This window comes from Eleutherodactylus coqui, chromosome 9 (genome assembly GCF_035609145.1).
Source record: "Eleutherodactylus coqui strain aEleCoq1 chromosome 9, aEleCoq1.hap1, whole genome shotgun sequence".
NCBI lineage: Eukaryota > Metazoa > Chordata > Amphibia > Anura > Eleutherodactylidae > Eleutherodactylus > Eleutherodactylus coqui.
Window position 1 is genome coordinate 59,791,009 of NC_089845.1, and position 17,160 is coordinate 59,808,168.

At 45.1% G+C, this 17,160-nt stretch overlaps 1 protein-coding gene across 1 annotated transcript in view; it reads right to left on the bottom strand.

Annotated features, from left to right (window-relative positions):
* Nucleotides 1-17,160, bottom strand: part of CTDP1 (CTD phosphatase subunit 1) — a 105,037-nt gene that overhangs the window by 73,794 nt on the left and 14,083 nt on the right. The window contains exons 2-5 of the mRNA XM_066579458.1: nt 11,311-11,394; nt 10,086-10,179; nt 5,731-5,859; nt 4,064-4,214 (exon numbers count right to left, since the gene is read on the bottom strand). Of these exons, the coding sequence (XP_066435555.1) occupies nt 4,064-4,214; nt 5,731-5,859; nt 10,086-10,179; nt 11,311-11,394 (458 nt within the window). The remainder of the gene's footprint in view (nt 1-4,063; nt 4,215-5,730; nt 5,860-10,085; nt 10,180-11,310; nt 11,395-17,160) is intronic.

Here is a 17,160-nt window from a genome sequence, read left to right on the forward strand (position 1 = left end):
TGTGTGAGAAGCAGAGCAATGTCTGTATACTACAGACACACTAAAAAGCGATTATCATAGGATTATATAATCATTGTTACACAATTTGTTAGCTGATATTCTACAGCAAAGACCATTAACCTTTTTAACAACTCTACTGTCGTTAACGATCAGTCTGTTGTGCCTAACCTGACCAGCTGATGGAAATCGGTCTTAGCAATCAGTTACCATTAATTATCTGCCTTTTTTTGACGGTATACATGATAATCCTAGGTTTTTCTCTATCACCGAACGTTAGGCCCCCTGCCCACGGCCGTTGCGGAATATCGCCAGCATTATTCCGCCACGGGGGAGGAGGAAAGGCCGCTGTCAGTACAGATAGGCTCACCGCAGGGAATTGCAGCATGCTACAATTTAGATACTTTAAGCGGAGAATCGCTCGGATTCTCCACTTGTGGACGCTGCGGCTGCGTTAGCCGCGGCCGGATAATTGCCGCGCGTAACTCGATGAACAATTGCCCGTGGACAAGAGGCCTTAGCTAACGCAGCTCCCTGTCCACGAGCGGAGAATCATAGTGATTCTCCACTCGCAGGACTCAAATCGCAGCATGCCGTGAGTCTCTGCCACGAGCTTAACTGTCAGATTGGCTGTCAGAACCGTTAGCTCTCTCCCCTGCTCCGGAATATCGCTAGCGATATTCCACCTTGCCCGTGGACAGGGGGCCTTAAAAGAACGAGTCTGGTGATTTTTGAATAGGGCTATTAAACAAGTGACAATACTTTCACCAACTTTTTGGATCTGGACAGTTTATTGAATATTCGATTTGACCCTCGTGAGGAACCACGGAGTCCATTTGATGCCAGCCTTGTTCATTGCAGTTCTGCACTTTGAAACTGGTACCACATGAGAGTTAAAAGTGGTTTTGTCATTACAACAAAACCCCAACCTCCCGATAGGCCTAATCTAAAATACAAGAAATAAAAGAGGGAGGGCATACTCACCTGTCCTGGAGCCTTAGGATGCAGCTGCGAGCCACCGCTGGAGTAACAGGAGTGTGACTGGCTGCAGTGGGCATCTGATTTCCGCTGGGGCTCAAGGCCAGGTATGTATGCCTTTTTTTATTTTTTTTTATTTTAGGCCAGGCCCAGCAGATGGATGGGGTTTTGTTGTAATGACAAAACCCCCTTAAGGCATGTACTCAAATTGTTTTATAAGTATAATATGCTAGAAGCAGATCTTTGGAAATGTAATAAACAAGTTGTCTTACGAAGACATAATAGAGAGGCCGCTATATGGGACAAAATGTAAAGCTGTTCTATAGGAGCGGCTCCCCCTCTGGTAGACATGAGCCGTTCTGTTATTATATGGACAGTCATTCATCTGAATGGCTGCTATATAATATATTTCGCTAGCAGCTTTCACTGACAAGATCAGCTGTTTGACTGGCAGTCAGCAGTTATAGCTGGTGCAATCAGCAGATTGCCCTGCCTGTTGCATTTCACTATGGGTCGTCTCTGGTGAGTCAACCTCCTTAACGCTAAACCCAAAGTTTAAAGGGCCACTCTAGAGAGATTTTTTTTCCATTATATAACCAATCTCTCATTATAAAAGTCAGCTAGTATTACCTTGTTTAGTTACTCATTTCTATCTAAGAAAAAAAAAATCCTGGCGTCCTCCTCAGGCGGATCATGTGATCTCATTGTGACCACCTGGGATTTACTTGGCTTTGTGCACTCTCAAGAAGCCACTTTTTCAGTCGCCAGAACTTCCTGAATGAAGAAATTGCATGGATTGTACCAGACAGGCTCTTCACAGGGAAATCAGAAACTCCAGTCACAGTTACCTATGAAGATTAGAGGCGGCTCCTGTCACAGAGTTATAATGTAGATGATGGCTGTTCATACTTTCTGATGATATAGATTATATTAGAATACCTTCTTTAGCTTATTTAGGTGAAAACAAAAAGGTAATAGCAATGTCCTCCCAGCAGACAGAGATGGTACTAGCTCTAGTTGCCCATGTGATGCTAGGCTGATGCATCATGCGATTTCTAGCATAGCAGAAAAAATGCAGGAAGAAATCAAATAAGCAAAATGGTGTCTGATAAGCATCAGACAAGTGAAAAAAATGGGTTTTCACTGGAGTATCCTTAAGAAAAAAATTTTGACCTAAAAGTTACATTTTATTTCTAACACTGGTTAGCTTTCTTTTAGATTGAGCTCTGCTTTTCTATAGGGATCCTCTGCATAGACAGTGTGAGCATGTTATCTATGTCTAAGCAGATGAGTAGGTGCCCTGTATATTGCTGCAAAACAAACATTTTCGTAGCCAAAGACACATTGTAGAGCATATGAGAGTTGTCAAGAGAAAGTGAAATGTGGGAATATAAATTCACGACAAGCTCTGATGCTCAGACCACAGGACTTAATCTACCTCAAAGATTTACGGCTTGCTACGTCTAAACAATCTGGTCTGCAGGTCGTGTGAGCAACCAGGTCTCAGAAATAACATCTCACTCTTATCTGTGGAATAATTAAAAGGGTTTTGTCATTAAAAAAAAAAAAATCTAAACTCACCTATTTCTCCCCTGTCAGTCTACTTACCAGATCTTCACCTCACCCATCTTCTCCTGTCTCTTGCAGCCCAGGGGTCACCTCACCTCCAGCCGGCCGATTCCTCTGCTTCTTGCGAGGTTCTGTACATTCACAGGCATTCTTCTTCCGGCCCAGCAATGTACGCCCAGTCACTAAATCAATCTGGCAGGGAGTACTGAGTCATTGCAGAGACTGCTCATGCCCGCTGTGTCTGCAACAGATCAGCAATTCTTCCTAGGCAGTGAACGCTACGTCACAAGGACGTGACCTTCACTGACCTGTCAAAAGAAGAATGCAAGGAATGCCGGCTTCATAACAAGGAGAAGAGAATCTAAATGGCTTATGGTGAGCTGACATAAAGGACTGGTTAAGATCAGTGAGAAGATGCGGTAAGGAGTCCGCCTGTGAAGGAATAGGCGAGAATAGAATTTTTTTTTTTGAATGATAAAACCACTTTAAGAATTTACTCTCCAAGCTCAGAGTTAGTTGTTTTGGAATGTCAATTAATCACCCATGCAATCAACTACTTTGTTATATCATCCCTGTTGAAAAGGCCCAAGTAGTCTTGAAAGCTTGCTGTAATATTTTTTGTTAGCAAATAAAAGGTATATCTACAAGATTATTTGGTTTCTTTTACTAAAAGTTCATTTCTAGAAATCATTGAAATTGAAGAGTCAAAAAACTCTCTGATCCAGATGCAAGTGAACACAGAGTCGACTAATGGTCTGAATAGGTAAAGCACATAAGAAAGTGAAGATTAAAGGGTATTGATCACGCTGTCTGGATGAAGGACACTTGGGCAATCACAAATGGAATTTGTAGTACGGCAGAATATACTTAAGGCCTCAATGTTCATGGCACACTCGGATTTTTCATGCGGACATGATGCACTGTGAGCCATCATTAAATTGATCTTTTTATTGCTTGCGTGAGATGGCGATTTTTCCCATATGGAGGCACTGCGGATCATCCATGCGGAAAAAATCCGCAACCCCCATCTTCCAGCCTTTTCGCCACAATCCTAATAGATTTTAACCTTCAAATCCACAGTGAATTTGCAAATGTATTTGCAGATGCACTGCGGATCATAAGCTCCCATAGAGATGAATAGAGGACATCTGTGCGTGATCCGTGGTAAAATGGAGCATACTGAGAATTATTATCCGGCCATGGCATACGCGAATCAAATAAAAACAAATCCACAGGTGTTAAATTAAGTGCAGACGCCCAATGCTTCCCCATGGGCGGCTTGATTTGCAGATCTCACGCATGGATTCCGCAACTGCGTTACTGGAGCAAACCTGTATTTGCAAAAGTTATAAAGGGTAAGCATTCATTTGGCTTTTCATCATAGACTTTCATCTTCCTCATTACACACTGCCCTATAATGTGCCATGTATTTCATTTCTTGCAGTTTATTAGACACAAGGGATGATTGAATGCAAAACTGCACATCCAACAATCAAACTTTCATCAAAATTATACTGACCGGCAATAGTATGTGCGTAAAGTCTGCTTCCAAAGGTGAAAACATGCAGTTCATAAAGTTTGGCAATTTTTTCTAAGAATTCTTTACAATGTGGGCGCAAACGAGTGTGCAACATCGGCTCCCCTCTGCCTAACTGGAAGTGGAAAATGCCCTGCAAAAAAAAAAAAAAATGAAGATACCCACAATCCAATAAATATGAAGCAACTTATCTAGACTGCTACCATGTTTCCCTGATAATTAGATCTACACTGATTTTAGGGAGAGGGGGCTTGAAATAGAAGCCTCCCCTTCCCTGAAAATAAGCCCCAGCTACGGCGGCATCCCAGTCCCTCTCTGTGCTCTCCAGGCATGTCGGCATTCTTCCTTGTCGCCCTTAGCACTGAAAGAGCATTCTCTTCCTGGTAATGTGGGTTGAATACCCCGCCTCCAGCAAGAGAATGTTACGATTTGGCTCAGGACGGCGGCCAATTGCAGCCAACACTTGATGAGCCAATCACAGCCATTCAATGAATGACATTGAATGGCTGTGATTGGCTCATCAAGCATCAGCTGGAGGTATTCAACCCACGTTATCAGGAAGAGAATGCTCTTTCAGCGCTGAGAATGACAAGGAAGAATGCAGACACCTGGGGAGCACAGAGAGGGACTGGGACGCCGCCTGCGAGGTTAGTATTAAGACACCCCTCAAAAATAAGACACTGTGCCTCTTTTGGGGCAAAAAATAATACAAAGACAGTCTTTCTTTTCAGGTAAACGCGGTAGGATAAATTCAGGGTTTATATGCAAACTATTTAGCCAAACAGCATATTGCCTACATCGTTCCATGCATTTGCCACAAACACTGTATACAAATTTTTTAATTTTTTTGTATACAGGTTGTACGATTTCCTTCTATATCCATTGGGTTCCTGATAAATCGGGGCCCTCCTGATGAAACACGTTGAACTTAACCAAAACCTATTTTTTATTGCGCATTTGCTTTTTAAGCTCTGACTTTTCAGTCGTGCTTTGAACCGAACCAAACTGAACCTGATCATATTTATTATCAAACTGACTTTTCAGTCGATCTTTGTACCCAACCTGACGTTTTCGTTGATAAATCGTACTTCTGATTGCGCTCTAAATCCATAACGGAGCTCCCTCTATAAATGTACTTAACCTTACTAATGGAGAACTCTAGACATCTGGCTGTGCATGCTTCTTAGTGGACCTTTCTGTCTCATTTCTAGCGCACCCAATACTCCTGGAGATGCACACCCTTAAGGGGATATCGGTTTTCTGGGTGTGAAATCTTTTCTTGGATCCGCTGCACTCCTTTAGGCATCACGTGTGTGGGACCTGGGAGACTGGCTGATCTGACTTTACATCCCATCCTGTACACCTGTATATAAGTTGCCCCCTCTAAGGGTGGGTTCACGCAGGATGAATTTGCCGCAGAAACTCCGTCCGGAATTTCGCTGCGGCAAATCCGCATGCGGCCGTTAATCACGGGATTAGCCAGCCGTGTGGATGAGATTTGTGAAAAATCTCATCCCCATGGGAAGGCCAGCAATCTCAAAACTTAAGTGAATGGCAATTTAAGTAAGAAAACCAGAAACCTTTCAAGGAGATTCCCTCTCCTCCCCCCCCCCCGGCCCCCAAGTATGAGCTGCAAACAACAAGCATACCTTTCTAGACATATGCTGGCAGTGCTGTTCTGTAGTATGGATTAACGTCTGATCTAAGTCAACCATGAGCACAAGCTTCTTGTTTCGATGCAATCTATGTTGGTCCTCACGTCCCAGCTGTTCGGCATGCTAGAAGAAAATGGAGAACACGTTTTATAAAACACCATTTATGTCACAGAATAAAAAAAAAACAAAAAAACAAAGCGCCAAAACTACAATACACAGACCTCAAGAGACAAACTGTAGTGTGCAAAACTAGAATATTGGTGACAAGTAGGAGACAAGTGTGTAACTTTACAGAGTTCATGCAAGTACTCAAACTGCTTACAAACAGATGAGCGAAACTAAATTGCCTGGCTACAAGTTTCCTATTTTACAGGGCCACAGGGCTTCTTTCACGCAGGCGACAGGGATATCACCGCGAGAAAAATCGCAGCGATATCACATCTGTGTTCTGTTCGATTTCTCTGCTTTTTCTCGCAACGATATCGCAACTTTGTAGCACTCTCTTGCTGGGATTTTCGGGGTGGGGGGTGGTTTGAAATGTAAGCCCCATCTGCATGAAAAAAAACCAAAAACAATACACTCCTCTGCAGCTCCAGCACACTGCTTGTAGTTTTCAGACAGCACTTCCTGGTTTGGAGTTTCAAAAACCCCGCCTCCTAGAAGCGCTGGCTCTGATTGAATCATCGAGCGCTGCGTAATTGGCTCATCCATGATGCTCGAACCAATCACAGCCATCGCATTGAATCGCAGTGATTGGTTCATTGGGCGCTGCGGTTATTGGTTCTCGAGAGCTGCGGCTCAGCCAGTCAGACCCAGCGCTTCCTGGAGGTAGAGTTTTTGAAACTCCAAACTAGGAAGCGCTGTCTGAAAACTACAAGAAAGTGTGCTGGAGCTGCAGAGGAGTAGTGTAGTGGAGTAGAAAGCGCCTGCTAGATGATATATTGTGGTTTTTTGGTTTGTTTTTTATGAAGATAAGGCTTATTTTAGGGCTCAAACAGAAGGACTTCCTACTGTAAAAGTTACATTGCACCACATGGAAAACGTATTTTTGTGTGATGCAACACAAAAAAAAGGCTCCATAGGGAAACATGGGTAAAAAAAACATTGCAAATCGCGGCTGTAATAGAGCATGCTGCGATTGTTTTTTCTCGCAATGTAGCAGCGTACAAAAAACATTGTTAATGTGAAACCACCCATTGGAAAGCATGCATGCGATTTGTAGCACTGTTGCACTGTGTTAAAAACGTGCGATTTTGTCATTTGTGTGAAACCAGCCTTGTTTCCACATTTAAAGGCATCAGCCAACTCTTACAACATCTACGGCCATTTTTTTAAATAGGCAGCACTACTCACCTGCTCTTCGGCGACCGCTGCTGCAGCTCCCATAGTGCTCCTATCTGACTGCTGCAGTCAGTGGCCACAGCAATCACATACTGTACTGCCAGCATCACTGCTCAGATGTTGGGGACCATGCCGCCAGAAGCACAGTATGTGACTGCTGCGCCCACTGATTAGCTGCAGCGGTCAGGTGGTAGCCATTTCTAAAAAAAGAACAGGAGCTGAAGCACTGGAGGAAGGAACAGATAAGTAGTGCTTCTCAATGTTTTACAACCTTTATATCCATTTTTATTTTTTTTCATATTTTTTTTATAGTTCAAAAACTGGATAACTCATTTTATACAACAGAAGCCAACATTGACCTATATTGTCGTATATGGCTTTAGACCATTGGCAAATGAGCAACATACACACATTTGCATGCTAGTAGTGCCCAACATACATGATCCCTGCACATTTCAAAAATAGATTAGCCGAAAAACTTTGTTCAGGATTATTTGAAAAAAAAAAAAAGTTGCGCTTCCAAAAACCGTGCCCATCCGTGAGCTGTGGCAGGTGTTGCATCTCATCCCCATTCAAATGAATAGAGCTGAAGCACAGGACCAAGCCCACAGTACAGACAGTGAGGCAGTTTCTAGCCTCACCCTTTTTTTGTAACCCTGAATAAACTCCTGTAGCAGCATTTCTGCATCCAAAACAGTCAAAATCAGCTGCATATCTGCCACCGATTTCAGAGGAAACCGCATTCGTTATGGGTGTGAAAATTATTTTGGCAACAAAAACAAATTATGAAATATATATAATTTATTTAATATGTTTGTTTTTTTATACAAACTAAAAATTGGTCCTAATCATGTCATTTTAACTGCAGCGTAAACACTGTAAAAACAAAAACTTTTCTACAAATGGCGCAATTACTTTTTTCCCCCCACATTTCACTCCACCTAGTTTTTGGATACATTAAATGGTGCCATTACAATATACAAATCGTGCTGCCAAAAAACAATGTTAATGGAGACCCCGGAAATCCACGATCATCTGCAGGCACTATCGAGTTTTTAAACGCAGTACTTCCGCGGCCTAAATCTGTGGGCGTATCCCACAACGCTTGTGGGCATGAGCCTTTATTGCGCTTAGAATGTAGGAAGAAAATCAAAAATAAATAAACTATAAACATTAACGTACCGGTATGTAGTAGCATTCGTTAGGACCCCCCCCCCCCCCCCCAGCGTATACCTGCAACGTACACTGTGTACATAGTATGTGCAGATGCTTGGATGCATTATATTCTGCCAAGTGCATGACACATGAATGTGATGCGCCTCAGTGAGGGTCTGACTATTGGGACCTTCACCCATCCTAAGACTATATGGGGTAGATTTAGGATACTACATTAAGAAAAAAAAAAAAAAAAAAAAACAACTGTCTTTGTTGCACACAGCTGCCAATGACAGCACAGCTTTCATTTCTTAGGCTACCTGTCCATGGGCGTTACGTTTTTCCAACATGAGAGAATACTAAAGTCACCGCGATTTTCGGTGAATAACCCATCATTATGGATAGGTTCATAGTGGAAAATCGCAGCATGCCCTGATTTTTATACGAGAGTGGACAATCGAGGCAGATTTCTCTCCTCTCACTCCCCCGCCCCTCTGCATTGAGATAACACAGTGGCCGTTCACTACTGATCGGCCGCTGTTTAAACTGAACGATGAGCGATGAAGCTAATTGTTTATGCAGCATAAAAGATCAGCGATGAAGCTGATCGCTCATCGTGTAGTTAAAACAGCCGCAATTCAGTAGCGAACAACCGCTATGCTATCTCAATGGAGGGGGACGGGGGAGAGAGAGGAGAGAAATCTCCTGCACTGCCCCACCGCCCTGCTGGCCACTCTGTGAACCAGCCTGCTCTGCTAGCTCCGATGCAGGAGCACGGGAGCGCGGAAACACAGACGAATGTTGGGCATCGTTTGCCCGACATGTATAAATTAACCTTTAAGCTGGGTTCATATACATTGGATGTGGTGTACTTTCTGCTGCAGTCCCATGTTCCTAGCTGGAAAGAAAAACTCTGCATGCAACACTACTTCTATCCGGCGCAGGAACACATTGGGCATCATAACTGCTGTGCTGGATCCATGAATACAGAAAACTATGGGATCAGTTTCAGCATCAGTTTCCTTACAGCATTTCACTAACCCCACAAAGTGGAGAAAGATCCACATGCTTAGTTACATGAATATCCCGCCTGTGCAGAATAAATAAAAGTTAGAGTTTTATAGTTCAGCTTATTATGGACGCTTCGATATCAATTACATGACTATTCTTTTTAGATTTTTCGACATAATAAAGCATAATCATAAAAACGAGTTCTGCCCATTATAGGACACTGAACACACATAAAAGATAGGGAGATCCTGCTCCACTATCTGCATCGGTCATATAAAGAAAAGCAGCAGCATGGAAGACATTCTAGAGAAGTACTGAGCAGTGTAGAAGTGAATCCAGTAGTGTGAGACCCACACTAAAACACTCACTATTAGCTGCAGCAGCTTGTCTGTGCGTGTGCATCTCTGCTTCTCTCTGGCTCAGCTCCTACCCCCTACTCTCCAATGATTTCTATGGGCAGTATGTAATCTGACTTATCAATGAGCTGTTAGTCAGAATTCAGAACTTTTTCCAGTGAGTGAACAACCCATTAGCAACCCGCATTGTGAGAAAGATGGGGTTGTTAGGATGATAAAAGGAACCCCCTCTATCTATCCAGGCACTTAGATGTGGTGGTCACTAATGACTGCAGCATCTAAGGGGTTAAACGGTTGAGATTGGAGCCATCTCCGATCTGGCTGTTTCAGCGGTGTCAACTGAATTATGCAGCTGGAATACTAGCTCAGCACCTGAGCTTGTGCTGTAAATGCTCAGTGGAGCTTGGAGAGCAATTCCCCGAGTGTATACATATGGCAGATGTTTGGAAGGGGTTAACAGAATACGGAATTGACAGAACTACTTACCTCTGAGCTGACCATAAGTTCTGGAACACTGTGAACCATAGAAACAGTGGCTGTTGATAATGGCACCTGTTGCTTTCCATTCTTGCTTTGTAGCCTGAAGAAAGGCAGGATACCGATTCAATTAAAGAAACATCACAATGACATTCTGCACATCCCATTATTCATCAGAGACTTATCAACTACATCGGTGCGCTGGGCAGGTTCTGCATTCAGAAGTCTCGGGAAGAGAACTCCTAAAAGAAGCTAAGAACCTGGTAGGAGACACGAGAAATATGAACCCTGACCAAAGACAAATACTGTCAACTTACAATTTTAGGTTTTTAGTTCCATAGATTAACAATGGCTTCTGACCTATCATACCAGTTGGGAACACCTTCTCGGTTTTACATTTTTAACGATCATTATTGGTAAACATAACAGCCCATATTAATAATGGCATTTCTAGTTCATACCTTATTAAAAAGGGCATGCCACCTAAGGCCGAGGTCAGACAAGCAACGTGTAAACCACGCTGCTGTCATCCTGAAAAAGATCACGTAACCCGGCTGTCTCTAGCTAGTCAAGTGGAGCAACCCAGTCATACATCCGTGGTGCGGGCTTCTACAGGAGCCTATGGTAAGCACCCTGGACAGTGCGCACCACAGAGCTGCCAGGCGAGGCTGCCCTACTAGTTCCCCAGCCCTTCAGCTTACTCTGGGCTTAGGCTACAGAATGGCTGACAGCTTTCCCTGTACAAGTGTCAGCTATCACTAAGGAAAACCTCCCATAACGCCACAAATAAAAATAAATGACCAGTTAGGGCTCCTTCAAACAACCGTATTGTTACTATTCCATGTGCGGAATACGCTGTACCGATCCGCCATAGGCTCCCATGCTGCCGATCACGCTTATGGGGCAAGATATGCATGCAATAAAGACCGCATCATGTTCTATCTCTGCGCGAATTACACACACATACACGCCAAGATACTGCATGTCAATCGGTGGCCCACAGCAAGCACTTCATAGCGTTTGCTGCGTGCCGTGCGACTGTCACACGCGGGCGGCACGCAGCAAATTCCGCTTGTGTGCAGCCTGCCATATACTGAATCTTTTTGCCATAAAACTATGTATGAAACCATTGGTCTCGCTCTGCGACACGCTGCCCGCAGGATCCTTTTAATAATCAGCATTCGGCTGTATTTGTACATTTTCGTTTAGTTCTGCTGCATAAAGTTTGACTTACTGTGTCAAGTCTTGGCCGCATTCTGCGCACAAGCCCTTCATAACCACTGGATGGTTACAACTGGATAGCCTCACCAGAACACCCCTGTGTGTAAGAGCAGAAAAAAATGACATTTGTAGCAAGTCACACTGAAAATGTAAACACCACAATGTAGACTTCAGGCTCACTCACACAGGCGTACGTGTCCCACGTATTACTCGATGCGAATAGCCCATTGGTTTCTGATGGGACGCTAACTTTCATTTTATTCTGCGCATTAAAAAGTAAATGCAGCGCATCCTATTTTGGCGCGTACACGCCAATATAGGCTATGGGGACAACATACGCAGCAAATACACATTTGGCCGCGGGGATTCCCCTTTAGGCTGTTCACATAAATGGCGTCTGTTTTATGTATTCCAAAGCACTTTTTCTCCTCTTCTTCAAAAAGGCCCCGTCCCTAGGAGATGACTTCTTCTTGTAGTTGCAGGTGGTTGTGCCGGTGACGTACATTGTAGATATGAGAAACCACTGAGACTAACGCCTCCTACATACACCAGAGCCATGTGTACGCCGCCTGTACGGAGGCACGGTGTCCCTGTGGCTACAGGCAACAATCTTAGGCACCCCCATGCGCCACCATATTATGCAGATATACTCCCTAGAAACATTGCAAGGAACCACTTTTTGGCTCCATTTAAATAGTAGTAATCTATGCATAGCACCAACGTACTCTGCAGCACTTCACAAAGCGGAGGTTAGTGGACAAACACAGCAGCTAACTAATACACACATTGAAAAGGGGTGAGCGAGCTTACACTCTATAAGGCCTCCTTGACACGGGCAACACAGCATCACCGCGAGGAAATCTCAGCGATATCGCATCTCTGGTCCGTGTGAAATCGCCACGTCTTCTCGCAGCAATACCACAACTTTGTAGCATTACATGCGAAAATTTTCGGGGGGGGGGGGGGACGCCGCCACAGCTTCTCCCCGGGTCCCGGCACCTTTTCTTTTCCCCATCTTCTGGCTGGGGATTGAAAAATCCCCGCCTCCTGGAAGCGCTGGCTGTGACTGTCTGACGCTTAGCCAAATCACAGCCAGCGCTCGATGAATAGCTGTGATTGGTTCAATCACAGCCATTCTTTGAGCACTGGCTGTGATTGGCTAAGCATCAGCCAATCACAGCCAGGGCTTTAGGGAGGCGGGGTTTTTAGAATCCCCTCGCCAGAAGAGAAAATGATGATCAATGCCAGGGACCAGGGAGAAGATGCGGCCATGCTGACAGCCCGTCTAAGGTGATGTATGTGTACTTTTTTCCCCCCAGCAGTTAGGGTTTAGATTATAGCTTTGACAGTAGCATTTGCTACTGTCAAAGTTGCATTGCACAAAAACCGCTTTTTCGTGCAATGCGATGCAACAGAGAGAAAGGTTCTATAGGGAAACATGGGCTACAAAACCTCACGAGTCGCGGGCATTTTGCCAGACCCACGAGGTTTTTGTGTCGGGTTGTCCAGTGCTACAAAACATTGTCAATGTGAATTAACCCATAAGAAAGCAAGGGCTTCTCATACATGCGATTTGTAGCAATGCAACAAAAATCGCGCGACTTTCTCGCTCGTGTGAAGGAGGCCAAAAGAAACAAGAGGTACAATGGTCCAGCAATTTTTACTTCATTTGCACAGTTATGAAGCGCTTTAAAAAAGTGCCTCTGAGTATATTGGGTGTGAGTTTACTGAAGGAAGCATGTAGAAAAGGAAAAGAATGTAGATTAGAGAATATGATAAACCTCCAGAATGTTGGCTTTTTAGGACACTATTAGCAACTAATCTGTCTGGGTTAGCGCAATCCAGAGAACCAGTGCAGTTTGAGAAAACAGACAATAAAAGGCGGGAGTTAGAGGTTTGGATGTGAGAATGTGAGTCAGAGATCAGTAGAGTGCTCTCGCACAGGTAAAGTGGTAGACAGACATGGAGGAGGAAAGAAGAGGCAATGCAGCACTGGGGAGAGCTTTATGGAGGAGAGGGATAAGGCTAAACCATATTCTCTAGTGGATGGAGAACCAGTGCAGTAACTGGGTGGAAGCATCAGATGGACAGAAAGACAAGCCTGGCTACTGCTTTCAGGACTGGAGAGTTCAGTGAAGGGAAGATTGATGAGCTGTGTGCTACAGTAGTCAAGACCAGAACGGATCAGGGAAACAATAAGAGTTTTTGCAGTTTCCACAATAAGAGAAGAGCGGATTCTGGAGAGGTTAGGGTGCAGATGGGACACAATTTGCAAGCAACTGATGGGGAGTAAAGGAAAGATATGAATCAAATATTACCTTAAGACAGCAGGCTTGCTGCCTAGAAGTAACAGCAATATCACACACCAAAATTCACGGTCAGATGCCCGCCACGAATTCCGCAGCAATGTCTGTCCATAGACATGCTGTGTTAAATGATTCTCCCCTGCCCACGAGCGGAAATCAACTGTGATTTTTCCGCTCGCGGGGGGGGGGGGGGGGGGGGGGGATTACAGCATGTTCTATCCTGTGCGTAAAAACTCACGGACGGCTTCCAATGCAGTCAATGGAAGTCGTCCTTACAATGCAGTCAATGGAAGTCGTCCTTACAATGCAGTCAATGGAAGCAGTGAGCACTGCGGAAGTATCGCAGAAATCTGTGTCACAGCCCAGCGTGGCACTGCGCATGCACGCCGGACAGGACATTCGCGGCAGATCTAGACAGTTGAGTACAGGGTCTTTGGGGGGGCGCCGGGTCTGATTCCTCTGCAGAATCCGACCCAGCCGTCAGCATGAGGCCTTACTTGGGGTTATGCTGTATGATACTAGTCAATTTCTCAGTCTTTCTACAGAAACGGCCTGGAGGGTGATACAAGCACTCGTATCACAAACACTGATGATGATCTCACAGCAGCTCCAGTCACACAATTATAATGGAGGAGATCACAGCTTATCATCCTGACTGGATAATTATGGTCTTTAGCTTATTTAGGTGAATATAAAAAGTACCAATAATTAAACTGTGCCCTCAGCAGGCAGAAATGGTAAAGCGTCTAGCCAATGCTATGCTGATGCATCATTGGGATTAATGTGAAAGTAAAATCTTAAAATCTAACCATCGAGGTGGTGCCCGATGAGCATCAGACAGGCGCTACACTGCATTAAAGTGTCTGGAATACAGAAAGAAAACCTCCAGACTGCGAAAGGCAATCAGGTGAGGGAGGGACTAAAAAAAAGTGTCTCTGCTGGAGTGGAGTGGCCCTTTAACCATTTCACCAATGCACATATTATGTTCCCTTAAAGAGCTTCTAATGGGACCAAAATGGTCACCAATGCAACCGAGAATTTACAGACAGCAGCAGAATTTTTCAATCCCATCACCATCTACAACCGGCCCTACCGCCGCAGCTCTCTGTAGGGTGCCATAGAGGAAGAATCCACTAGCAGCCCTGCTTATTGCCCCTCGCAAAACGCACATGCAGCCTCCACGTGAGACAGAGCACCTGACACTTGTGCCGGCTCCTCCAGTGTGCAGCAGCGCTGTCAGCTCGCCCCTGCCAGGATACAAGATTGTAGTGCGGTGTAAGCTGCAGTTAGGCTCGTTTGCTTTATTTCTAGCGGTGAGGTGAGCAGGGGATGGGTGCCCGGCTCCAGTCAATGGGAGGAAAGGGAACCTCTTGCAGGTAATTGATTATCTCTTTGGGGGTGGGGACACTGGGGGATGGGATTGTTATAAATGACCCCACACTCGCCTCTGCCAGGTCCCCACATATCTAGCACTGTACTCCGGTCTCCCCTATGGGGTCATGTTTACAGGCTGCTCCAGCCAATTACAGACCTCAAAAGGAGTTGTTTGATTTTAACAAAGCAAACAAAAAAAAAATTAAAGATTAGGCAGGTAAGAAAAAAAAAAAAAAGACAGTATATTCACCTGCCTTCAGCTCAGCTACTTCTACTGTCTCGTCCCAATCTATGGATGGACGAAGTCAAGTGACTGCTGTGGCCAATCAGAGGGCTGCAGCGAACCCCTGGCATTATGGTGCGCAGGATGTAAGTGATGATGCCAAAAGTTTGGATGGTGGCGCTGCAGCTGTCACCCGACTGCTATTAGCTGTCCACGGACGGCTTTGCTGTTTCCTTGGGGACCGAAGACGGGTAAATATACGGTCTTTCTTATTTTCTCACCTGGCCAGCCTTGAAATACATTTGTAAAAACCACACAGCCCCCTTCAAGATCCTTCTACAAGAGACAACTGTCAGGCGCTAAAGCATCCCGACAGCGAAAATCACTCGGTGCTTACAGAGGGGATCATCGGTCAGTGAACGGAGCGGACATCACTCCGGCCACCCTCCTCCACAATAAACAGGCAGTCGTTCATAGATGAAAAGCTTCCTGTTCACACAGAACGATGCAGCCGCAGACAAATGAGGATTTTTTTTTTTATCCCTGATCGTACTTTCACTGCTTCCATGTATTATAACCATCCTAGTGGAAACTGCTCGATCCAATGAGCATGATAATCGGGCCGTATACAAGGGGCTTTACTCTTCAAGCACAGATATCCGATTGGCTGCGAGCAGTCTGTGAGGTCTTGCCTGTAAGCAGCCCCAGAGCGGTGTACAGAGGTGCGAGCACTGGGCATGTGGGGAGCCAGGAGAGGCGAGTACAGGATCATTTATTACTTTTACAACCCCTTAAATTATATGCGTTTTTAAATTTGGTGACCAAGTTTTTCAGATTAACCTCCGACGGCTCCTAGGCACACTATTTTTTTAGTCCGAAGCCCTGCCTCAGTCTTTTTTTTCCCCTCTAAAGATTCAGAGACTCTTGCTCCTATAAGTAATCTTACAATTTCAGAATCACTGTGAGCCAATATGTTGAAATACTACTAAATAAACTTATCACTCAGCAAATCCCAAATCCTAAGTGGATGTGGCTTGTGTCTGGCACCCTGGGTCGGTACAAGGCGGCGTGTGCCAGACAACCTCCTCCCTGGAGTGGCACATGGCAGCGCTCAGCTGCCAGCAGAAGCAATTGTTTACTACCTATTCTCAAAGGCAGTCATGGAAAACAAAAATGGCCCTTTCTGCATCTCTCCAGAGACCGCAGCCACACAGATGGGAACACAAGCAGATGAGTATAGCGAGCTGCTAGCAAACAGTTGTCCTCCCCTATTCTGTAGCCACACGAATGCTCTGCAGGCCAATGTTATTATGGATGCTTTGTTCAGGGCTTCCAGCATGTGAGGCGGCACACATGCTGCACTCCACCAGAGAGATCACTGCACCCCCAATGTGAAGGCAGAACAACTTTATACCCAACTCTGATGGGACGGGTGCTGAACCAGCTCGCTGTGGAGGAGTAAGCCTAACTGTATCCTGTGTGGCCAGGTGCGCCAATACACTGCGGAATATGCTGGCGCTATATAAATAAAGATGATTATTACTTGTGCATCACAGATGGTAAAGATGCTGCACTGCACATGTAACGGTGTGGCAGACACCATCATCCTGCTCATTAACCCCCTGGCCACGTGCACAGACACTCCACACAAGCTATTGTGCCAGTGCTCGCATGGCGGGATTTCCGCCTGAAAAGCGCAGTTTTACAGCGGATTCGCCGCATACTTTTCTGTTGTGACCAGCTCTCCGATAGAGGAAAGTGCGGTCGAAGCTGAAGAAAAAAATAAATAAAAGAACTGACATGCTGCGTCCAGGAATCCACACCGCAGCGCCAGCTTTGCTGCAATGGATTCGCCACCACATGGCTGGCTAACCCCCGGGATTAGAGGCCGCAGGCGGACTTGCCGCAGTGAAATTACACACGGAATTTCCGCTGCAAATCCGCCCCGTGTGAACCCAGC